Source organism: Arvicola amphibius, chromosome 8, assembly GCF_903992535.2.
Source record: "Arvicola amphibius chromosome 8, mArvAmp1.2, whole genome shotgun sequence".
Classification (NCBI taxonomy): Eukaryota; Metazoa; Chordata; class Mammalia; order Rodentia; family Cricetidae; genus Arvicola; species Arvicola amphibius.
In genome coordinates this window covers 17,122,867-17,149,060 of record NC_052054.1, presented here as the reverse complement: position 1 = coordinate 17,149,060, position 26,194 = coordinate 17,122,867, and the positions used below count along the sequence as shown (strand labels likewise).

General features: G+C 39.3%; 1 protein-coding gene across 1 annotated transcript in view; it reads right to left on the bottom strand.

The window, feature by feature from the left end:
* Positions 1 to 26,194, bottom strand: part of Lats1 (large tumor suppressor kinase 1) — a 35,756-nt gene continuing 9,562 nt past the window's right edge. The window contains exons 2-8 of the mRNA XM_038338575.1: positions 25,685 to 26,166; positions 20,436 to 20,583; positions 12,824 to 14,334; positions 9,741 to 10,323; positions 5,272 to 5,454; positions 4,779 to 4,885; positions 1 to 3,684 (exon numbers count right to left, since the gene is read on the bottom strand). Of these exons, the coding sequence (XP_038194503.1) occupies positions 3,175 to 3,684; positions 4,779 to 4,885; positions 5,272 to 5,454; positions 9,741 to 10,323; positions 12,824 to 14,334; positions 20,436 to 20,583; positions 25,685 to 26,032 (3,390 nt within the window). The 5' untranslated portion in view covers positions 26,033 to 26,166 and the 3' untranslated portion in view covers positions 1 to 3,174. The remainder of the gene's footprint in view (positions 3,685 to 4,778; positions 4,886 to 5,271; positions 5,455 to 9,740; positions 10,324 to 12,823; positions 14,335 to 20,435; positions 20,584 to 25,684; positions 26,167 to 26,194) is intronic.

Sequence of the window (26,194 nt, the reverse complement as noted above, 5' to 3'; positions counted from 1 at the left end):
TTGAAAGATCTGAATTTTGTTGTTTTTTTTTATTATCCCAGCAAATGTTACACTAGAGGAAATGATTGGGAAAATACAAATAGATCCATTAAAACTGACTGATTATTTGTTCTATTACATTCAGAAATATGCAAAACAGTTGTTATATTGCAAAGCTGTAATTCTTTTTCTAGCAAAGCATTATTTTATAAAATGGTAGTGTTGCCATTGATTCCATTTTAATACAAAATACTTATATACATAATACAATATAAAAGTAAACTGGGAAGTGCCCTCCACAAAGGAATATACTAAGGGACTTTACAAATATACCAATATGTTGACCCAAATTACGTTTTATTTTAGATTAAAAAACACAAACTGTTTGACTTTAAATATCAAAGGGATCTTTGTTTATTAAAGAAAAGTTGTAAAGTCCCCTGGGTAACAGCAGCAGCACATCTAAGAACCCCTCCCACTGGGTTTCTAAGTTCTAACATATTAAATCAGAATAAAACATTTCCACTCACAGCTTTGCACTTCTCAACAGCAGAAGGAAATAACTTTTTAAAAAAGTCAATCTCAAAGTGACTTCTTAGTCATACATTCTATAGTTTCTATTACAAATAGGAAGGTAGGACAGAAACAGCAACAGGGCCTGCCTCAGGACGTCACTGAACAATACACAACAGTATGTACAATTACACAATTATAGAACGCATTTTATAAATACTATTGATAACGTATTAAAGGGGCAAGTACACAAGACAGCCAGCTTTAAGGGACAGCATGGAGAACAGCGTCTTCACCCTGCTTCAGTTGAGGGTGTCCAGGTTTTCTGTTGTCCTCTATTTGCTCAGAAAGCACCAGCTTCTATGCTGGAAGAACTGGATGTAGTCAGGGAGTAATCCAATATAAGTATCCAAAATATTAAAATTGTAAATAAAATACTAAAATCACAGATACCAATGCTTCTATACTGTCTCTGACAAACACTAGACCATCAGGGAAGTTTAGAAGGACACAGAATTTAGTGTTTACGTTCAGAGGAAACGTGGTTGAGGGAGGGGAGACAGCACCTTTGTTTTTCTGCAGTGTAAATATGACAAAGTCGGTTTTCTACTGTATTGCACCATAATCCAGGAGTAAAACCACTAAATGAAAATGTAAATCTGAGTGAGAAAGCCCAAAGAACAAGAGGGCTGTCTTATAAATGTGGGAACCAAGTCAAAAAACTCTTGAATTAGTATGTTTTGCATAGGACTGTACAGTCTATTCAAACGCCCCATGATTTAAAGACTGTTTCTTGATAGCACATTCTCTTACAGTTCTCCTTAGCAATCCTTCAGAAACACCTGACATTTCAGTGCCCTCAAAATAGTGTTTAAAACATGTCAGTGTCATGCCAGCATTCACAGGATCATCACATCGTACTCTAGAAACCTTTCCAATGACAGATCATCATCATTTTTACAGAATGTGCTCATCTCAGAACTGTGCAATAAATTAAGAGTTTTCAGTTACTTACAGGATGTGGGTCTCTAACCTGTCGGTGAAGTTTCTATATTTAGGGATTCCTGGACATGCATGCAACGCTTTCTGTGTATGTGCTGATATGCACTTTTTTTCACTAGGGCCAGAGTTAACACAGGCTTCATCTCAAAAGAACCAGTGACCCCAAAGACCCATTCTTATACTGCAACAAGTTCTAAACTGAACATGAGTAAGCTAATAAGCTATTAATTTTTCTCTTTCTCCAATTCAACCAAATACCTTTGCCTTTAATTTTTTATACATATGGTTTCAAACAAATTATCTTTTATATGAAAGCTAGATAGGTAAATATCTTTCCTATCTGCAAACATTAAATCTGATAAAGTAATCCATGTCAGTAAACCCTAGGAAAAGAAAATAATATACAAACTTTACTAAGGTCAGAATGCAGCCTGATTCTTCTTCCTAAAAGATGTTACTATGCGTTTTGTTATAAAGCCACAATTCTTCCTTAGAACCTAAACATTATATAAATAGGCACATTAATCTTAAATAAGTTAGGCGGTCTTCAATTTTTAAACCACTATGTATTTTCTAATTAGGAATGGTCATCCCAATTAGGAGTTGATTAATAATTATTTTTAACCAATTAATCTACTCTTAGGTATAATAGTGCCAAACAGAACCATTTTCCTGTGCCAGTGATTTGTATTGTAGCACTGTTCTGAAAGGAAATCTACAGCAATGACAACACAATCAAGATTGATCACTGTTCTGCAAAGGTACCTTTCAGGGACAGCGGTGCTGGGGACTGAACCCAGGGCTTTGTATATGTTAGGCAAGTGCTCTACCACTAAGTTACAGCCCCAGCTCCTGGAAAAGTACTTTCTTAGTGAGTACATACAAATAAATTCTAATCAAAGTTTTACAAACTGTAAATAATTTCTGTTTAGGAGATGGAAATTTTTCCTCTAATCTTAAGATAAAAATATTACAGACCTTAGTTTTCAGTATTTGAAAATTTGATTTATGGCAACTTTGTTCCCTTTTAAAACTGGAAGCAGCATTAATATCAATATGGAAACAAAATTAGTAGTGCTCTGACTTCTTTTTTTTAAAGCCAGTAATTGAGAGGCTAGGTTAAGACTTCCGTGGAGGGAAGCGGTAAACTGCATTATTTCTAGTGAACTCACTTTTTTTCTGCTCTATTTGTGATCCCAGGATATGACTTCCAGATTAGCATTAGCCTAGGTACACCTTCTAAAATGATGCCTTAATTTCTTTAGCTTATTGTGAACTAAAACCACAGTCAGCAGGGGAAATATGGGTATGTTTCATATTTGGTTAAAGCAAGATAAAACTGTCTTTCAAAAACCCTTGAATTTTAAAATTATTTAGCATATATACAAATAGATACCAGGCTTCTCTTTTTAGACAGAGCACTATATTTTAAGTACTTTAAGTACCAAGAACTGACTATAATACTCAGTTCATAATTTACTTTCCTTATAACAATTTATTCTAAATTACTGGATTAAAGGGTGGAATAAATTAACATTTTAAAACAATTTCCCATAATTTAGGAAAATAAAATATTGTACACAGAGCACACAAACTCTGTCATATTTGCATAATCTCCTCAAAACCTAGAAACCCTGCATTTCAGGTCTTTCTGCACTCTTACAAGTATCTCCTAGTCTATTAAACGTACACTAGATCACGGTTTTTTACATCAGAGCCTATGTCCTGGTCATCATCATCAGACTGTTGCTCTGAGCCTTGTGAATTAATGTATTCATACTCAATAGGCTTTGGATAATTATATGGGTAGCCATTGTCATCAAAAAACCTCCGAAAGGTAAACTCATAGAAAGCATGTTCAGGGTGCTTCCCGTTTTTATACCAGCCATTCAGAGTGTCGTTGATATTTTCTTCCTCATTATCATCACTCCACAACTTGTCAGGATCAACAGGGTCAAAATTGGACGTATCTGTTGGGTGCGTGATTTTGGGGATGTATGAAGCAGACTGCTGTCTCAGATCACTAGAGAAATCAATGGTTTTAAAAAATGGATGAGCCTTTATTTCATCAGCACCATTTTTGCCTAGGCGATCTTCTGGGCCTCGGCAGAGTTTGATGATGAGGTCAGAGGCTTCAGGACTCAGCTTAGCTTGAGGGGGAATGTGAAGAGAAGTTTGCCAGTTGATAACCTTTAAGAGAGGGTTTATAAAAAGTAAAGAGATGAAAATCAACAATTGCCTCAAGTTTTATATCAAATGTCTTACTAGACTTCTTGTTTTTCTAAGTAATTTGCACAGTATTTTACCTTTAATAATAAATCACTGCTAGACAATATATTTTCTTTTCTTTTTTTTTTTTTTTTTTTTGTTTTGTTTGATTTTTGTTATTTTGGTTTTTCAAGGCAGAGTTTTAGTGTGTAGCCCTGGAACTCACTCTGTAGGCCAGGCTGGACTAGAACTCAGATGCCTGATTCTACCTCCTGATTACTGGGATTACAGAAGTATGCCACCATCTAGCTGTTTTATTTTTGAGAAAAGGTCTCTCTAAGTAGCCTTGGCTGTTCTGGAATTTGCTATGTGTGGTACTTTGAGTGAAAATAGCCCCATAGACTCATAGGGACTGGCATTATTGGGAGGCGTGGTCTTAATGGAGTAGGTGTGGCACTGCTGAAGGAAGTGTGTCATTGGGGGCAGCCTCTGAAATCTCAAAAGCTACAGCCAGGCTCACTGTGTCTCAGTCTCTTCCTGCTGCTTTCTGACCAAGATATAGAACTCTCTGCTCCTCTCCACCTGATCTGTGTTAACTGCACTCAAAAGGAATTCACAAGGAACTGGGGACACAGCCCAAGGTAGAGCACTAGTCTAGCATATCAGAGGGCCTAGGCTTGGATCCTACCACTCCAAAAATGAAATAGAACCATAAAGAAATAAAGATACACTAAACTATTACATAAAATTACCTACAGGCTGTTTGATACAAAAATGAATTTCATGCTTAAACCTGCGATCTATTCCTATGAAATCTCAGTGTGTATATGCAAACATTTAAAAATCTGGAGGCAGAGGCAGATCTCTGAGGCCAGCTGGTCTACCTACATGGTGAATTCTAAGCCAGCTTAGAGCGACATACTGAGACCCTGTCTCAAAAGAAAATCTGAAAGAATGTGAAATATTTCTGCCTCAAGTCGTTTGGACAAGACATATAAAGGTACTCTTTTAAGTACTACAACATATATAAAGATCTATAAAGGCTAATAATTTTTTGTGTAGGTCCTATAGCTTACCTTCATTTGTGTTTCTAATGGTGTTTGTGCCAAGAAAGGAGGTTGTCCCACCAACATTTCAAAAAGAATAACACCAACACTCCACCAATCACATAACTGTGTATATCCTAAAAGTACCAAAATTACATAGTTATTCACAAGAACACTTTTTTTTTTTTTTTTTTTTTTGTTTTTCGAGACAGGGTTTCTCTGTAGCTTTGGAGCCTGTCCTGGAACTAGCTCTTGTAGACCAGGCTGGTCTCGAACTCACAGAGATCCGCCTGCCTCTGCCTCCCGAGTGCTGGGATTAAAGGCGTGCGCCACCACCGCCCGGCCACAAGAACACTTTTAAAAGTGCTCAGAATACAAACAACATTAGCATTAAGTCAACAATTTATACTGTAAAATCAACACTTCTATCTTAAACCTGAAAAGAAATAAGGTATATTCTAGCATAAATTTGGCTGCTCTCAAAGACTACTGAAATTATTTATGAGACAAATAAATGCTTTGCCTGTTCGTAGTAGTACTTCAGGTGCAATATAATTGGGAGTCCCAACCAAAGAATGTGCTAGACATCGCTGGTGTTGGCGTGCAGCTCTCCGTTCTAGTGGCTTCAGTCTGTCTCCACACCGACAGTTGGAAGGATCTCCCCATTCATTACTGAAATCCATGCTATCTTGCCGTGGATGATCCCCTATAAAATAAAAAGAAAACATTAAATGAAAGCAACAAGGACAAAAGTCAACCTCAAGTCTGTTTAACCTGATATCATGATTAAGAGCTAATAATACTTTCCTGTGATGAATTAATGCACAAAAGATGCCAAGTCACTGGCAGCAATACTATTGCCGATGAGGGCCTGTTTGCAGGATATAAACAGGAAAAGACTTGAACTAAGAAAAATGGAAGACTCAATACTTTACTCAATGTTAAGTGACAGCAATGTAAGTCATGAGTAGGTAGAATAAAGTTATCTCATTCAAACTATTCTGTTATTTTTCTGAGGGTATTTTCATCTGATCAATTTCACTCATTCAATTCATTCAACAAAAGACAATAAGAACGATTCTTCACGCAGACAGGTCATACTCTGGCAGGGCAGAAGCACTACAAACATACATAGTGGTGACAGGGCTGAGGGTGATCTCAGCTGTTAGGGTGCTTGCCTAGCCCTGGGCTCCATGGACAGAACTGCAATGATTTGGCTTGTTGGAACATACCTGTAATCCCACCATAACTTTTCTGGCCCCTTTTAATTATTTTTTAAGGCTTTTTAAATTATGTGTATACATGTGGGCATGTGCACATGATTGAGTACAGTGCCCTTAGAAGCCAGCAGTGTCAGGTCTGCTTGGAGCTGAAGATATGGGCAGCTGTAATCTAACTTGCCCATATGGGTTCTGGAAACTGAACTCAGGTCTTCTGGAAGAATAGTAGGCACTCTTGTCCCTGGTCCTATTTCTTCTTCTTCTTCTTTTTTCTCATTTTCTTATTTTTTTGAGACAGTGTATCATTGTAACCCAGACTTGCCTCAAACTTGCTATGTTGCATGACTTTAATCCCAGCACTTGGGAGGCCTCTGTGAGTTTAAGACCAGCCTGATCAACATAGCGAGTTCCAGGAAAACAGAGCTCTGTAGAGAGAACTTGTCTCAGAACCAGAAGAGGACCCAGCAGGACAGCCAGTCCTCATGACCTGAGTTTAATCCCCAGAACTATGTGAAGGAGAGAAGCAACTCCAGCAGACCTCCGACTTCCACTTGCACATACACAAAATAAAGGGCTACTTTTGGGTTTTGTTGTTATGTTTTTTTTTAAACCAATAACTAAAAAAAATTAGAGTCAGGGGACTCAGCTGGTAAAGTGACAGCTGAACAAGCTTAAAGACCTGACTTTGGATCCCTAACACCCCTGTAAAAAATAGGTGTTGTGACCCCACTCCTGGGAAGGTAGAGACAGGTGGGTCCTTGGCATTATTAACCAGTCAGCCTATCCAAATCCAGGAGCTTCATATACAGTAAGAAACCTTGTCTCAAAAATAGGGTAAGAAAAAAAAAAAGTGGCCGTTGAGATGTTTCAACGGGTAAAGGAGCTTGCCACAAAGCCTGATAACCCGAACTGGATCACTGGAACCCACATTGTAAAAGGACAGAACCAACTCAGTTGTCCTCTGATCATTAAACATCATGGCATGTACACACTGTGCCCATAGACACATAACACAAATATAAATATCAAAATAAAAAGATAATAATCAAGGAAGATACCTGATAGTGACCCCTGCCCTTACATGTAACCACACGAACTGTACACACATTTGTCCACAAACACATGAAAGAAAACGATGATGACGGCACTGAAGGTGTACTTTGTGGCTTGCAATGGAAGAGGCTTTGGGTGCCGGTCCCCAGCAGTACACACATACAAAAGTATGGCATGGGTCTGCAATTCCAACCTCAGAGAAGGCAGAGGCAGGAAGATTAATTGAGCCCAGGTATTCCAGACCAGTCAAGAGAACACAGAAAAGAAGACACACTGACTATTCTATAAAGACAATACAGGAGATGACACAAATGTGATCTGGCAATTACATTAAATTGGATGGCAAAGAAGACCAAACGAGAACCTAACATTTGCTAAAATGTAAAAGGCAAGAACTCAACCACATAAAATTCAGAACAAGTCTTTTCATAAAGAAATAGCAATAGAAGGTAGACCAGAACAGTCAATAAGGGAGACATGTGGGCTGGAGAGATGGCTCAGAGGTAAAAAGCATTGCCTGCTCTTCCAAAGATCCTGAGTTCAATTCCCAGAAACTACATGGTGGCTCAAAACCATCTGTAATGAGGTCTGGTGCCCTCTTCTGGCCTGTAGGCATACATGCAGAGAGAATATTGTATACATAATAAATTAAAATATATATTTAAAAAAGTTTAAAAAAATAAGGGAGACATGCAAGGGCAACACACAGATTTACAGTGAGAAGATATGGGAAAGTCTGAAGCAAGAGAGCAAAAAGAGCTGATATATGATTAAAGAAAGCAGATCCTTCAGCACAGCATGGGGGCTGCAGCGGCAGAACACTGCTGCTGCGCTATGGAGGGCAGACTGCGGGAGAACAGGAAAAGACAGGTGAGCTAGAGAACGATAGGAAGTTTGGCTGAGGATGGTAGAATAGAGCAACAGAGGGACTCAGCCTCCTGGGCCGGTGCCAGCGCTAGTGTTCTAGAACAGAGAAGGATGGAATTGAGCAGACAGCTGTGGCATCTCTTTGTTAAGTTTCAACAGCTATTTGAAATCCATGTGGAAACAGGGAGAGATCGTTTCTAGAGAGACACGAAATCATTAACATATATAGGATATCTAAAACTACTTACAGTACTAAAATTAACTTAATTGTAATAATCACCTGGGAAATTTCATGAAAATATAGTTTCCCTTTTCCAGAGAACATTTTTCAATCAAGAGTCTGAAACAGAGCCTAGGAATTATACTTTTCAGGAGAATCAGAGGTAATAAAGTGAAGTGTGGGAGATACTTAATTCTAGCCACTCAGTGAGCTGGATAAGGGAGAACATGCCTAGAATCCCTGATCTTGGGAAGCTGAGGCAGGACTGTGAGTTTGGATTCATCCTAGGCTAAACAGTGAGTTTAAGACTGGCCTGTGTCTCAGGTAGATCTCTATGGAGCCCAGCCTGGTCTACAAAGCAAGTTCCAGCCAGAGCAATTACACAGAGAAACCCTGTCTCGAAAAACCAAAAGAGACTGGCCTGTGCTACATAGTGAAGCTCTGCCTCAAAATTAAATAAAAAAGAAAGAAATCCATCTGCTGTGTTCACAGATGCCCAGAAGGCTAACACTTACCTTAGAAATGCTATAAGCACTAAATTAGAATATAAGTAAGGCACCTAGGATATAGTAATTATTCAACAAACATTAGATCAACTTACACTTCCATTAGCGCTTGGAGGGTTCTTGGTGAAGCAGTGTGGTAGAAATAACATGGGCCCTGTAATCAGACAAACCTGGGTTCAAAGCCTAGCCCTTACACTTAATTTCTGTCTAACCTTGGACGAGTTACTTGACCTAAGTCTCACGTCTTCATTCTGCCTCACAGTGTCATAATTAAACAGAATCATGTGCATGTATTTAGGGTCAAGTAAGTTGTATGACAGTCATACACATAAATAGCAGTGAAAACAAATATATGCAGTAACATGGAGAAATCTCAAAAACAAAAGATGTTAACAAAAGAAAAAGAAACACAAAAATACATATAGAATGATTATATTTAAATAGTTTCAAGAGAAGGAAAAATGAAGTAATACACTGTTGACAAATATAATACATAATGCTATAAAGTATGGTGTCCAGGTCTAGTAGCACAGGCCTGTAATCCTAGTTAAATAAGAAGCTGAGGTTAGAGGATCCCAAGGTGAAGGAAGGCTTTCCTGAACTACCGAGTGTAAGTTCACCTGAAGTCTGGGCAACCTAGTGAGAGAGCTTGTTTCAGAATAAAAAATACAAAGTGGAGAGACTATAGCTCAGTGACAGACTACCTGCCTAGCAGGCGGGGACCTGAGAAACAACAGCAGCAGCAAAACCGAAAAAAGTGAAGAACGGACTACAAAGTTCTAAATAATGGATGTCTCTGAAGGAAAGAAGGGAAAATAACAATTAAGGGTATCTAACAACTACTGGTTATCTTGGTGGACACAGAGGCTTTATTAAAAATTATTTTAAAAACTGACACATTTCAAAAGTAACAAAATTTTGTAGTAGTTACCTACACTTTAATAATATTTCAATAAACTTTATACACTCTTAAACTTTATAGATCTATGTGTAAGGGATTCGCCTAAATTTTATAAGAGAGTTAGAAACTTAAGCCTACCATTCTCACCCATTGTTGAAGTCATCCTAAGTTGTACTACATAAGTAAATTATGGTGAGTTAAAATGGAATTTACAAGCTCACTTACCACTCTGGTAGTATTTGGAATCATGAGTCCATCTGAAGCCAGTGCACAGACCAAAGTCAGTCAATTTAATATGGCCATCTCGGTCAATCAAAATGTTATCAGGTTTAATATCTCTATGAATAAAACCCATTTTATGAACGCTTTCAACTGCACAGGTAAGTTCTGCTATGTAGAATCGTGCCAGATTTTCTGGAAAGATGCCCATTCTAATTAATAGGCTCATCATATCACCCCCAGGAATGTAGTCCATCACAAAGTACAAGTTGTCCTTATCCTGGAATGAGTAATACAAGCGAACTACCCATTCATTGTCGGCTTCAGCTAGAATATCCCTCTCGGCTTTAACATGAGCAACTTGGTTTCGGAGCAGAACATCTTTCTTTCGCAGCGTTTTTGTGGCATACAGAGCCTTTGTGTCAACTTTCCTTGCTAGACAGACTTCACCAAAGGCTCCTATTCCTAGTGTCTTTATCTTCACAAACATAGACTTGTCCATTTTAGCCCTTTTAAGACGAATATAGTTAGACTCTTTCTGGCAAAGCATCTTTCTCATTTGATCCTGGGCATCTTGAGATAATCCAACCTAGGTAAATAAACTAGAGGTTAAATAAGGAATTGTATTGGATAGCAAGGAAAAAGCTTAAAAAAATTCAGGCATACTTTTGAAAGTTAAATGCATAATGATTTTTAATAAAGCATGTTAGAATTCTAGAATGTATTTCAGAGCAAAATTAATGATCAGAGTCAAGCTTGAAAGCTAGTAAGCAATACACAAAGTGAGTCTATATGCAAATTCAGCTGTGGAGAGCAAGTAAAGAGGCCATCAGCAGGCTTCTAGTCCTCTCTGAAGCACTCACAGAGTAGTTTTCCAAAAGACAACAAAACAAGTCCGTTAGCATGCATTCTCAACTCTCTCCGTGCATATTCCCACATTATAGGGCTAGACTGCCTTCACTAAATCGTTTTTCTAGATGTCTAGGCCTCAAATATTTTCCCCATGATTTTATATTTCACAGAGAAAAACTTTTTCACTCCACGTTCAATCATTCTTATAAACAAAAAGAAAGAAACAACAAATGGCTCAGCAGGCAAAGGCCCCTGTGGCCACGTCTGACTCTCCCAGTTTGATCCCTAGGACCCACATGGTAGACAGAACCAACTCCCTCATGTTGTCCTCTGACCTCTACATGTTCTCAGAGGCTGTGTGCACATGTGCATGAACACATACACACATATACATACAGAGAGATACATATAAATCAAAATGTAACTAAAAACTTTTTAAAGAAATAAAAGTCATGGTAATCTTTCTTTTTCTTTCTGAGAACGTCAGTGTAAGGATGAGACTCCTAGTCCATCTCTAACAAAGTGCAACCTGCTTGGTATCTTTTAAATATTCTGAAATAATTTTTAAAATTATGATGATTAAAGGCATTATAAAAAAAAAAACAGATAAATGCAAAGCTCAGCTTCTAAGCAATGACGGAATACCTGGACTTAGAAGACAAGGAGTTTCTCTGGCTAATAAAGAATTTATTAAAGTTTAAAAGGACAAGACTTAGCTGGGCAGTGGTGGCGCACGCCTCTAATCCCAGCACTCAGGAGCAGAGGCAGGCAGATCTCTGCGAGTTTGAGGCCAGTCTGGAGTCTGGTCTACAGAGTGGGTTCCAGGACAGGCTCCAAGGCTACACAGAGAAACCCTGTCCAAAAATAAAAGGACCACGCTTGGAAAAGTAAAGGCTAATTTTAGAAATGCAAGACTAATCTCAATACAGCAACTTCATGCTTCTGTTAGGATGTGCATTTGCATGCAAAGTCTTTTCAGAGTGGTAGCATGCCAGACTTAGTACAGAACTCTTTCTCTTAAAATCTTACTTGCCTACACAGTAATGGAGGCTACAGAAGTCAGCAAAGCTTCCAACACCATGAAAGTTTAAGTCAGCTATTAGTGAAAGTGAAGAGGAAAAAGGAAAAATAAACTAAGAAAATACATAGACTTTAGTAAGAAATCTAAGAACAATGTGAATAAAAGAATTTGTAGTATTTCTCATTTAACATAATTATTTATAGTAACAAAATATTGGTTGGGCAGTGGTGGCACATGCCTTTAATCCAAGCACTCAGGAGGCAGAGACAAGCAGATCTCTGTGAGTTCGAGGCCAGTCTGGTCTACAGAGTGAGTTCCAGGACAGCCAGGGCACAGAGAAACTCTGTCTAGAGCCCTCCGTACCAAAAAAAGAAAATACCGTACTGAACTCAAGTGAGACTTGAAATAATCATTTTATAGCTCTCTCAGGATGAAAAGAAGCATAATCGTCTTATACTTTGAGTGGCAGATGCAAAAAGAGGGAAAATTCAAAGTTTTGCATTCTGAGCACAGGATACAACCATGATAGTGAGGGCTCAACCATACTACCTACCAAAGGCATCTACTTGGGATCTGAAGGGAATGCTCAGTACTCTGGTCTCAATGTATTCAACAATTTCAACATACTCTTCCTCAAACATAATTAGAAGAGGAAAGTAACTGCAAAGAGATGACTTTGGCACTTCCTTAATTTTTTTCTTTCTGGTGTGTGTGTGTGTGTGTGTGTCTGTGTGACAGTCTTGTTACTGGAACAAGGCAGTCTTGGCTGCCTTGGAACTAGCAACACAGGCCTCTGCCTCCTGAGTGCTGGAATTAAAGTTGTGTGCCACTATGCCTAGTGACTTTGACATTTTCTAATAATGTGTATATTGAGAAAAAACACCAAATTCTCAACTAAAAAGCAATGATTTTTAATGTGTATTGAAAGATAACTCAGATATTTCTACGTGTTATAAAATAATGTATAAAACCTAGAAATTAACCTTTGTTTTAATTTCCATATCCCATATACTATAATGAATTGCAAATTTACATCAGAACGTTATTATAGGAAATGCTGAATAAATCACTAATATGCTATAAACAAAAATTCTCCCCAAGTTTACTTAAATTATTGGCAACACATTATATTTCGCTGTAAGAATACCAGAGCACAGTACTTTAAAATGCCAAGGAAATAGATGATCAAGCGTGAAAACATTTTTAAGAGTTTTACCCGCATCATTTCATTTTCTAACTGTTTTTTCCGATGCAGACGTTGCTGATGAGACTTCAAGACATTTTCTACATGCTGCTCCATAAAAAATTTGAAGGCCTGAGGTGAGTAGCTCTGAATACGAGATTCTCTTCGTTCTTCATCTTTCTTGTTTTTCCTAACAGTGATAGGTGAAGTTGTAATCTGTTTCTTTTCTTTATCCCCACTATCAACATTTTCCAAACTTTTCTCACTATCTTCTTCCTTGGGTGAGCTAGACTGATCGTCTTTGCACGGTTTATTTATTGATTCATATGGAGGAACAGATGGGTTTTGGTGTAGCAGATGTTTTGGGTAAGGTGGTGGTGGACCTTGATAACTTGGAGCTTCAGCAACAGGTGGAATGACAGGCACATTTGGAGCTGTACTCTCAGGAAAAGGGGTAGGCTGAACAGTCTGAATTGGTTGTGGCATCCAAGAAGGATGGGTAGGGGCTAAAGCAGTCTGCAGCTCTGGTTTTAAGACACGCATGCTTTTCACAGGCTGTTGAATAGGAGCTGGTGTGATCGCAGTGACTGTAGTGGCTGAAGGCTGAGAATTAGCAGAGTGACTTGGTCTACTTCCTAACGGGTTATTAAAAGAATTTGACCTCACTGGTATGTTAGGTTGCCATGTAGGAATTTCATGCCCACTGTTTGGAGATGATTGGACAGGAGCAGAGGATGACTGGGGCCAAGTTGTCTGCAGTCCAGGTATGTTAATATTATAAAGCTCCATATTATGACTGTTCCTGTTTGGCACCATCATCGATTGAGGAATATTTCCATTTGCGTATGATGGAGGAGCAGCAGATCCCCCTGTTTGTAAAGTAGAAGGGCTTTGTCCATTAGTTGGGGCCAGAGGATATGGAGGTGGTGGCTGCCGATTCACAGCACCAGCAGGGACATTTTGGTGCATGATAAAATCAGTCTGACCACTGCCGTTCTGAACTCCAGGTCTCCCTGGTGGAAAGTTAAATTTGTTAGTACTTTGCATGATGATTGGTTGTCTGCCAACTGGAACAGAATTAATGCCTCTCTGTCCCTGGTTAGGAGGACTCATGGGAGAAGGGTTAAGAGGTGGTGGAGGGTAGCTCTCCTGCCATGCCCCAGGTGGAACAGGAGAGATTCGGGAGATTACGTATTCCATGCTTCCAGAATAGCGCTTTGTCTGAGAGTTTGGTTCCCACGAAGAGGGAGGTGGAGTTGTGCCTCGTGGAGGGGGAGTCTGGCCTCTTGGAGGTGGTGGAGGAGTAACACTCCTAACTTGAGGTGGTGGTGGGGGATTCACTCTCTGTCCACTGCTTGGGTGAGCTTGAGCAAATGCTGCAATACCAGATCCAGATAGGGGTCTTCCTACATCTGCCTGTGGGTTGGGGCTTTCAGAACGATAGACCACATTTTCTCCTAGAGGTGGGCCATGTCTCTGAGGAACTAAAGACTCTTTAGAACCTTTCCAGCTTTGTTTTCGGTTAATTGATTGTTGCACATTTCCTATGATTATAAAAGAGAGAACAGTCATGTTTTTTAACCTCTCATTTTAAAATAATTTATCTCAGAATTCTGATACTACTAAATGATACTTAAGTTTAAGAATTGTAAAATAGGAATAAGTCAAGAGATCAATTTTACAATGTAACATGAGTAATAAAAACCAGAGACAGATACTGGGGTTCAAAGTGAAGATCAGAAAAGCAAAACAGCCAGTCACTGGCTCTTACCTCTTTGTTATTTATGTTTTAATAAATAGAGCTTGCCTGAATGTCAGTGCAAAGTAGCCACACTAGTTAGCCATACAGGCCAGGCTGCGGTTTCACACATCTTTAATCCCAGCAGCTATACCAGTTAGTCATAGAGGCTGGGCAGTGGTGGTGCACACCTTTAATGCTATAAGACAGGAGGAGACAGATCTCATGCTTAGTCTCATTCTGAGGATTTGTGGAGACAGGATCACCATTTCGGTTTGAGATAGAGATAAGAGCCAGTGGCTGGTTGCTTTGCTTTTCTGTCCTCAGATTGAACCTCAATATATGTCTCTGGGTTGTTATCACTGTGTTATAACTGTTGACTATAGGTAATAACAATGCACTTTTGGGGCTGAAGAAATGGCTCAGTAATTAAAAGTGATGGCTCTTAGAGAAGATCTATGTTCAGTTCCCACCACCCACAAGGCAGCTCACAATGGTAACTCTAGCTCCAGGGTATCCAACACCCTCTTTTGAACTTCACAGGCATTAGATACATGGGTTCACTTATACACATGCAAGTAAAACAGCCATAACCTAACAAAAACCCGATGTATTCTCGAGAACTGCACAAAATAATTAACTAATTATTTCAAGGATCTTAATTGTCCTTTAGGCTAGGCTGGCCTCAAATTCTTGGTCTTCCTGTTCTAGACTTCCATGTGCTGAGAAAATAAGGGTATACCAACCCTGCCCAGATCCAAGAGTACATTTTAAGTATTCCCATCAACCCCTCCCCCAATAAGAGAGATAAGCTAGATAGTTGATGTTAGTTACCTTGATTTAGCCCCCACCACCAAAGATTAGGAAATAAAGTTTCAGCACATGATTTTACTTAAAGACATGGTTATTACATTTCATTAATTTTGTGTATATATGTGGATACACAAGTCCACAGCATGCATATGTAGGTCAGAAAACAACTTGTGGGAGCTAATTCTTTCCTTCCATTATGTAGGTCACAGGGATCAAACTCAGTCCCTCAGGCTTGATGGGAGGAATGTTTTTGAGACATCCAGGCTGAAGTAAACTTATAATATACATACCAAGTTTGAGGCTAACCAAAGATATTGAGACCTTGTCTCTTTTTTTTATTTTTTAATTTCATTTTTATTATTAATATTACCTTTAGAGCTAGAGAGATGGCTCAGTGGTTAAGACCTCTGGTTGCTCTTCCAGAGGTCCTGAGTTCAATTCCCAGCAACCACATGGTGGCTCACAACCATCTGAAATGAGATCTGTTGCCCTCTTCTGGCGTGTGGCCATATATGGAGGCAGAATGTTGTATACATATTAAAAAAATAAAAACTTAAAAAAAAATCAAGGACAAAAATTAAAAAAATATTAACTTTAATTTTTTTTTAAATTTTTTGAGACAGAGTTTCTATGCCTGAAACTCATGTAGACCAAAGTGCCCTCTAACTCAGACATCTGCCTACCTTTGTCTCCTGGGATTAAAGTGCTGGGATTAAAGGTGTGCATTACCACCTCCTGGCTATTTTTAATACTCTTTTCATTTTTATTTCATGTGCACTGATGTTTTTGCCTGCATGTATGTCTGTGTGAGGGTGTCAGATCCCCTAGAACTGGAGTTATAGATCATTGTGAGCTGTCATATAGGGCTTGGAATTGAACCTGGATCTTCTAGAAGGGTAGCCAGTGCTCTTAACTGCTTAGTCATCTCCCAAGGTCCTATTTTTAATATTTTAAATTATATGTATGTGCTGATGTGCTTGAATGGAGATGCCCTTGCAGGTCAGAGGCATCAAATGTCCTGGAGCTGGAGCTGTGAGCCACCTGATACAGGTGCTGGGAATCAACTTGGGTCCTCGGCAAGCAGTACAATTTATTATGTAGCAGTTTTCATCTCTGCAGGCCAGAAGAGGGCACCGGATCTCATTATAGATGATTGTGAGCCACCATGTGGTTGCTGGGAATTGAACTCAGGACCTCCGGAAGAGCAGCCAGTGCTCTTAACCTCTGAGCCATATCTCTAGCCCCAAAGTCCTTTATAAAATAAAAATAAAAAAAATAAATAAAAAAAATCTGGATATGGTAGTTTGAATGAAAATGGTCCCCATAGGCTCATAAAGAGTGGCATTATTTGAAAGGATTAGGACTTGTGGCCTTGTTGGAGTAGGTGTACCTTTATTGGAGGAAGCTCAAGCCAGGCCCAGTGGCTCTCTTTTCCTTCTGCCTGTAGATGATTCAGATGTAGAACTCTCAGTTCCTTTTTCAGCACCATGTCTGCCTGTTTGCTGCCACGTTTCCCACCATGACAATCATGATAATAATGAACTAAACCTCTGAACCTGTAAACCAGCCCAATTAAATTAAATGTTTTCCTTTATAAGTGTTGCCATGGTCACAGTGAGTCCTTTCTAGCAATAAACCTAGGCACTTGACATGCTAATTTCTTTTCCCTCCACCTCACAGTATATATTCTTAACCACTGAGCCATCTCTCCAGCCTGGAGACCTTGTCTCAAAACAACAACATTTTAAGGGAGAAATTAAGTTTTATTGCTATTTTTTCAAAATAAAACAAAAACCTGGGCCCCAAATTGGGGTTCTGATTTTGCTTTCAATTCCTTTTAGAAAGCTAGCTCTTCTCCAGCGCTTCCTACCTAGGGGACATATTTAGACTTTCTTACCTGGTGAGTCCCTTCTTCTCCCCTTTCAGTATTTCTCCTCCCAAATACCAGGGCCTGAACCCAGGGACTCACATTTTTTGTTTTGCATTTGTAAGACAGGGTATTGCCTTGTTTCATTTTCTTCCTGCCCAGTGGTAGGGACTGAACCCTGGGTCTTTCGGCAAGCAAGGCAAATGATTGGTCACTGTGCTATATGTTCAAGTACCCCATCTTTTTTTTTAACCTGTGTATTACTTCCTACTAGTAAATTTCAAAGAACCTGGCAAGTTTTTGAAGTTCTTCATCGATATTGCTGTCCAGAAAAGGATGGTATTCTGTCATTTTACAGTGAGAATGTCTGTATTTTTAAGACCTGCCAAGTTCTCGAAAATATTTAGTAAGAAAGAAAGTTATGCATGGTAGAGTAAATGAACAAGTAGGATTCAGTAAGAATGATGTTTTTTTTTCTCCTTTCCTTTTTCCTTTAAAAACTTATTTCCTAAATAATCAACATATATACACATAGACCCATTCATGTTTCCATGGAAAGAAAATATTGTGGCTATTAATAGTGATATGGTATTTTAAAAGATATTTATTTATTTACCTTGACACAGGTTCTAACTATGTAACCCTGGCTAGTCTGGAATTCCCATATACTATTACCTTAATATGAGATTTGAAACTTCCTTTATTGTACACTGTAATGACTAATCTTGGTTGTCAACTTGACTACATCTGTAATCAACTAAAATGCAAGCAAGCTGAGCACACCTGTTGATGGAGTCCACAAAGATGCGCAGTATGACAACTAATGTTTGGAAGGCAACCCACTAAAGATTTACACATCTGATGGAGGTTAAATTACATAGGCATAGTCTGTGAAACATGCTGCCTTTTGATCAGCTGGCTGTCTCTAACTGCAAACCCTTAGCAGTGTATTCCTCACATGTCAGGTGGGCACAATCTTCCCATGTTCTGTTAGTAGGATGACTTCTTCCTACGCTGTATTTTCTGGCATATAAAACAAGCTCTCATAATCCAGTCCCACTTTACGATGACAAACTTTGAAGCCGGTTCTCAATCTACAGCCTGACTGACAGGGCAAACTGGCCAGACAGAATGTCCTTGTGGAGAGATCACAGGAGGAACTTCCAAAGAGCAGAATTGCAGGTGTTGGGCCTTTTAGATACAAGTTCTCTGAAGATTTATGATAATTAGGTGGTACTTCAGGAGTTGGGCCTTGTTATATCATAATCCTTCAAAAGATCAATAGCACCTAGGTCTCCTTCACTGACACTTCTTGCTCTGATTCAAAATAGCAATTACAGTACTCAACTTCATTTGGAAAAGCAAAAAACTCAGGATAGCCAAAACAATCCTATACAATGAAAGAACTTCTGGAGGCATCACAATCCCTGACTTCAAACTCTACTACAGAGCTACAGTACTGAAAACATCCTGGTATTGGCATAAGAACAGACAGGAGGACCAATGGAACCGAAGAGAAGACCTGGATATCAATCCATACATCTTCAAACACCTGATCTTTGATAAAGAAGCAAAAAATATCAAATGGAAAAAAGAAAGCAAATTTAACAAGTGGTGGTGGCATAACTGGATATCAGCATGTAGAAAAATGAAAATAGACCCATATCTATCACCATGCACAAAACTCAAATCCAAATGGATCAAAGACCTCAACATAAAGCCAGCCACACTGAACCTTATAGAAGAGAAAGTGGGAAGTACACTTGAACGCATTGGCACAGGGAACCACTTCCTAAATAAAACCCCAGCAGCACAAACACTGAGAGAAACAATTAATAAATGGGACCTCCTAAAACTGAAAAGCTTCTGTAAAGCAAAGGACCTGGTCAACAAGACAAAACAACAGCCTACAAAATGGGAAAAGATCTTCACTAGCCCCACATCAGACAGAGGTCTGATCCCCCAAATATACAAAGAACTCAAGAAACTGGACACCAAAAAAATCACATAATCCAATAAAAAAAAATGGAGTACAGACCTAAACAGAGAACTCTCAACAGAGGGATCTAAAATGGCTGGAAGACACTTAAGGAAATGTTCAACATCCTTAGTCATCAGAGAAATGCAAATCAAAACAACTCTGAGATTCCATCTTACACCTGTAAGAATGGCCAAGATCAAAAACACTGATGACAACTTATGTTGGAGAGGTTGTGGGAAAAAGGGAACACTTCTGCATTGCTGGTGGGAATGCAAGCTGGTACAACCCCTTTGGATGTCAGTGTGGCGATTTCTCAGAAAATTAGGAAACAACCTTTAGGATTCTAAAAGAGACATGGACCAAACAACTACTGGATTGTTGGCCTTCTGATCAAAAGAGACAGTCATTGTTGGACTAACCAGACCACATCCTGTAAGCCACTCTAACTAATAAATAACCCTTGTAGGGGGACTAGAAAGATGGCTCTAAAGTTAAAAAGAGTACCAGCCAGGTGGTGGTGGCACATGCCTTTAATCCCAGCACTTGGGAGGCAGAGGCAGGCAGATCTCAGTGAGTTCGAGGCCAGCCTGATCTACAAAGTGAGTTTGAGGTCAGCCAGGGCAGGCAGAGAGAGGGGAGAGAAGGGGGGGAGAGAAGGGGGTGAAGGGAGAGAGAGAGAGAGAGAGAGAGAGAGAGAGAGAGAGAGAGAGAGAGAGAGAGAGAGAGAGAGAGAGAGAGAACTTGTTGCTCTGTTGGGGTTCAGTTCCCAGTACCCCATATGGTGGTTTACAACTGCTTCAGAGTGTAGACCTCAAATGGGCACCAAGAAAGCATGTGATACACATACATACAGAAATCATAGTACACACACACATAAAATACAAATAAAATTTAAATAAATTCCCTTTCATTCCTATAAATTCTGTTCATCTAGAGAACCTTGATTATACAGTGTTTGTCAGTCTGTCTCTCCATCTACCCCCATTCTTTCTTTCTTCCTGTTTGTTCGTTTGTTTGAGACAGGACCTCCTGTAGTTCAAGCTGACTTTGAACTCACTTTGTAGCTATTGCTGGCCTTGAATTACTCCTCCATCTCCCATGTGTTAGTATTACCAGAAATCTGCCACCATGCCTGGTAATATCAGCAATTTCTAAGACCTGACATATTCAGGTGTTTTAAATATATGGTAAAAGAAGAAATAAGAAAAAAAAAAAACAAAAACAAAGAACTGATACGATGAATCACCTGGTTTCATACTGGCATTAACAGGTCTGGCAGCCGCTGCAGCCATCTGCTCTCGACGAGGATCTTGGTAACTCATTTTGCTAATAAATTCAACAGCTGCTTCTATGCTTCTGTTATTAGTTTTCTGAAGAGCTTGAATAACCATGTCCTGGTACAAAATTTTTACAAAAAGAAACATAATTTCAATATAATTAACAGAAGAATGAGAGTAGTAAACACAAGAGAAATTCCTAGTAATAAAAAAGACAGAGTCTCAAACCTAATGATATCTTATTTCATTATCACTTACTTTGTGTACATGTGTGCACGTGTGTGCACAAGAATGCCAAGGCGAGTGTGTGGTGGTCAGAGGACAACTTGCAGAAAGAAGTTCTCACCTTTATTAGAAGATCCTAGAGCCATTAGGTTACCCGGCTTGTCAGCAGGCACCTTTATCTCCTGAGACAACTAGCCAGTCCCCACACCCTATTATTAGTGTCTTTATAATTACTGACAATAGCCCCATAAATCTCAAACTATTAAAGAAACAAAACAAACCTTCAAATCTTAAAAATGTTTCTTTGATATTTTTATCTTTATGTAGCATAGCTACTGCTTCCTTCTGTTATTGATTTTGAAGTGAAATCATTGATGTGGTTTTGATTATCTTTCACTCTTACATAAACAAGGTATCAATAAACACTGGACGCAGGCTGTGGTTGTTAGCAGATAGACATGCTTGCCATTTTAGGCCTGGCAACTTAAATTCAATCCCTAGATCCTACATAAAAAAGAAAGGAGAGAACAGAATCCACAAGGTTGTTCTCGGACCTCCACGTGTGTCACATCACATGCCTGCCCCATATCATGCACACACCCAAACAACAATAAAAAAATTAAAAACTTTAAAACACTGAAAGTCACTTTTTGTATCATTAAAGTGTTTTATTAAGTATTTTTGCCAGTATGTCTATCAGTAAAGGAATTCCTTGCTAGTTTTTATTAAGAGGTTACATCTGCCAGGCATGGAGATGAAAGCCTTTAATCCTAGCACTCTTTGCGGAGAACCTCAGTGTGATTCTCAGCACCTACACATCAGGTAGTTTACAACCACCTATAACTTCAGTTCCAAGGAATCTACTGCCCTCCGCTAGCCTCAGAGGGTACCTGCATTCATATGCACAAATCCACATTTGAACACGCATATACACAGAATTTAAAATAATAAACAAAATAAAATAAAGGTGTCAGATCCTCTGGAACTGGAGTTACAGACCACTATGAAGATCCATATAGGTGCTGGAAATTGAACCCAGATCCTCTAGGAGAGAAGCTAGCTCTGCTCTAACTGAGCCATCTCTCCAGTCCCAAATCACTATCATATTCAAAGCATTAACTGGATTTTTGTTAAAAACAACCAAACTCAATCTCTAACTGAAACAAGGTATACTGTGATCATGTTTTATGACAGTCAGATTTTGCAAATTTGTGATACTAAGAAATTAATTCTTACTTTAAATGCAAATTTAATTTATAAACTGGTTAAATCAAGCAAATTGTAATTATGCTATTAACCATCATACGGTAGCACCATATCACTGGTAAGAAAATCCATTATATGTTGAAATCATATTTTGTTAAATGATCTAGAATTTCAGCCTATGGTTTTGGTGATTATTATCCTGGCTTTTGTTCTTTTGTGACAGGATCTCAATTAGGCCATTGTGGTCTTAAACCGGATATAAAATTTAGCATGATCACCCCACTTCTACCACCCAAGGCCATGACCACAAGGCATATAATATCATACAGCCAGTTTTATTACACTATATGAACAAAACAAAACTATTGCTATGATTTAAAATATTTTCACATAGCTGGGCAGTGATGGTGCATGACTTTAATGCTAGCACTTGGGAAGCAGAGGCAGACAGATGGCTGTGAGTTCAAGAACAGTTTCCAAAGCTACACAGAACAGTTTCCAAAGATACCCTGTTCTGAAAGGCCTAAATAAATAAATAGATCCACATATGTAACAATGTCAGTTTAGTGTTCAGTACTTAAAACAGAGTATTAGTGCCAGTGTGAAAAAAGAATGTTCAAATCAGCACCTTTAATACAAGTGCTATGTGATTTTTAAAAAATTACATAATTATGCCTCCCTATTCATGTTTGTAGGAAAAAATATTTTTAGTGATTATGTATTTGTGTCCTCCAAAAAAGCATCAATACTATTTAACAATTATGCCTATCAAGGAATTAATCTTGAAATATTTGAACTTTTAATTCAGCAGTTACCAGAAACATTTTCAGAAAATAGAGAGAGAGAGAAATGAAGAAAGAAAGAAAGAAAGAAAGAAAGAAAGAAAGAAAGAAAGAAAGAAAGAAAGAAAGAAAGACAGACAGACAGACAGACAAACGGATGGACGGATGGAGACAGCATAATGCTGCACACCTATAATCACATCACTTGGAAGACTGAGGAAAGAGACTGAAGAGCATGAGGTGAGGCTGAACTAAACAGGGTTCCACACTAACCTGAGCTATACAAGACACCATCTTAAAACAAAACAAACAGACCCCCCCCCCAAAAAAAAAAGAGGGCAAGTAAACTGTGCTGGTTAGTTTTATGTCAACTTGACACAAGCTAGAATCATTTATGAAGAAGGGGAACTCTCAATTGAAAAAATATCTCCACCAGATTGCTTGTGGGCAAACCTATTTTGGTGGTGGTGGTGGGGGGGGGGAGGGTTGAGTTTCTCTGTGTAACCGTGCTGGCTATCCTGGAATTTGCTTTGTAATTGAGGCTGGCTTCAAACTAACTCACTGAGACCTGCCTGCCTCTGCCTCCCAAGTGCTGGGATTACAGGCATGCACTGCAGCCACCACCTGGGCTATGAGGCGTTTTCTTGATTGATGTGAGGGCCTAGCTCATTGCAGGTGGTGCCACCCTTGGACAGGTGGTCCTGGGTGCTCTAAGAAAGCTAAGAGGAGCAAGTCAAACAGCAAGTGTAAACAGCACTCCTCCACAGCTTTTGTTCCAGTTCCTGCCTCCAGGTTCCTGCCCTGAGTTCCTGCCTGGGCTTTCTCAGTGATGGACTTATAAATTGTAAGGTGAAATAAATCCTTTTCTATTCAAGTTACTTTTAGTCATGTTTTATTACAGCAAAAGAAACCCTAACTTAAAAAAAAAAGGTACCAGATTCATGGAACAGTTCTGTGACAAGACCTGACCATGTTTTGGGGAAGACTGTAATTCTGGGTGAGAAAAGCCATTGAGTGTTCAGAGCTTATGAACTGCTGTGGGAATCTAGAAGATAATGCTGAGGCTAAAAAGAGACCAACACCAGTGAGGTACAATATTCTCGGCAGTGTTTCCTCAGAGTAAGTACACAGAAGCTGTGGTTCCGAGTAAGCCAAGGCTTTACCTAGTGCTAACAGCCAAACCTGGTAAGTGTGTAAGTTTCCAGGTAGTACTAGTTTTGAAGCATGAGGGAATGATGAAGATCAGCTGAGGCTTGGCACTGTGAGAGGCCAGGAAAGGCCAGTGGTGAATGTGCAGCCTCAGTTGAAGCAGAAGTCCCAGGATTTGAAGAGGTCATCGAGAGAAATTAGAGCTTGATGCCAAATGGCAGGGTCAGAGTGCCTGAAGAGAGCCCAGAAGATGCAGCCCAGCTGCAGTGGAGACCCAAACATTTTGGAGATGCTAGTACAATAGGATGCCTGCCAAGGACAGCAGCAGCTGTGGAGTGGAGCCAGCCTGAACCTAGTGTGTGTGGATGGCAGAGCCAGAGAAGTGCCACTGACAAGGCCCTAGGAGACCAGAGGACCATCTGGGATCCTACACATTAATCGTTGATTTTTTTTTTTAATACTGCTAAACTTTGGATTTCTTTTGATCTGACTTTATCTGTGTCCTGGGTCTTCCTTTTTAAATAAAAATTATGTATTTTTGTTGTTGTTGCTGCTGTTATGTTTCTCAAGACAGGGTTTCTCTGTGTGACAGCTCTGGCTATCCTGGAACTCACTTTGTAGACCAGGCTGACCTCAAACTAACAGAGACATGCCTGCTCTGACTCCCAAGAGCTAGGATTAAAGACGTGCTTGGCTTATAACTTATTTTTTATTTTACAAAAGCCCACCCACAGCCATCCCAGAACTTAAAGCCCTCCTAACCATGTGTTCCTAGTGCTATAGTGAGCCACCATGCCTGCCTATGATTCTTGATGAGTCACCATTGATTACATTTTACATAGCTGAGTTTTAAAAATACATTTATTTATTTTATGTGTATGCGTTCTGGCTCTGTATATGTATGGGCACTATGTGCTTGAGGAGGCCAGAAGAGGGTATAGATTCCCCCTGAACTGGAGTTTAAAGATGGTTGAGAACCTCCATGTGAGCGCTAGAAATCAAACTTGGGTCCTTTGGTAGTGCCGCTCACAGGTAGCTCTTAACCTGTGAGCCGAGTCTCCAGCTGTACATAGTTGATTTTTATCTAAATGATTTCTGCCACCTAAAATATTCACTCACAAAGAATGTTGTTGTGAGAAACAAATTTTATTAATAATCAGAACAAAATATGATTGTTATGAAAAGGATTCACAGGAGCTCTGGAATAGATAGTAAAAATTTGGCTTTGTAGCTGGGTGGTGGTGGTGGTGCATGCCTTTAATCCCAGCTCTTGGGAAGCAGAGGCCGTCTGATCTCTGTGATCAAGGCCAGCCTGATCTACAAAGTGAGCTCCAGGACTGCTAGGGATACACAGAGAAACCTTATCTCAAAAAACAAACAAAAGGATTGGCTTTGTTAGCCTTAACTTACATATAAACTTAGGCCTGGGTGATATGAATATTCTACTTAGTTACTGTAGTTCTCTCTCCCTATGATGAATCTAGATTTCATACCTTGGAGCTATCACTTTTCCAGCAACAACTGAGATGACAGCGTTCACATTTCAAACTACTCCCCTGCCCCATCACTTGTGGCTTTCTTCAACTGCACCTCCACTCTGGCATCATAACCTCACCTATAAAAATTCCAGGATTTAGGACTAGCACAGAAGAAACTAGAGAAATAATTATTTTGTCATACTAATCAGTATGATTGTAAATATAGCAGTCTTTGTTAATGGAACACACAAATTTGCATGCATAGTTGCATCTGTCCTCTCAAAGGAAGATTTCTAGATGAGCTCTCCTGAAAGGAGTTTGCCTTACAGGATAAGAAGAATCATGTGGTTGGTTTGTTTTGTCTTTAAACACTCTTACCTCATCAAAGCCAGCAGCCTGCAAATCCTGAAACATCTGTGGATTGACTTCTGAAGGGCTCCGGGAAGAACTCGTTTCATTTGCAAATGGTAATAGAGAGTTTCTAATTTCTTGCAAGGCTTTATGGTGTGTGCCAAATTTGGGTGGATTTCTCACTTGCCTGGGATCTTCAATCGACATCTTGCTCAGATTATGCTCGGCCTTTGCAACATCAGATGGTTTAGATAAATTCCTAAGCGATTCTCGAATCTCCTGCAGCATTTGTCGGCTGCTGCCAGGGTAGTTGCTGGCAGGAAAGGTCTTAGGCCTCATCTGTCTGTACCCTTCTGGTTTTTCACCCCTCTTCATGAAAGCATCTATATGTGGCCCCGTGAAGCACTTCTTCAGGGCTAACCCACAGATTCTGAGAGATTCCTTCTGAGAAAAGGTGAAAGGAGAAGTTCCCAGGAACGTCAAAATCCTTTACAATCGAAGTAACTAACCTAAAACATAAAATACATAAGTAAAGCT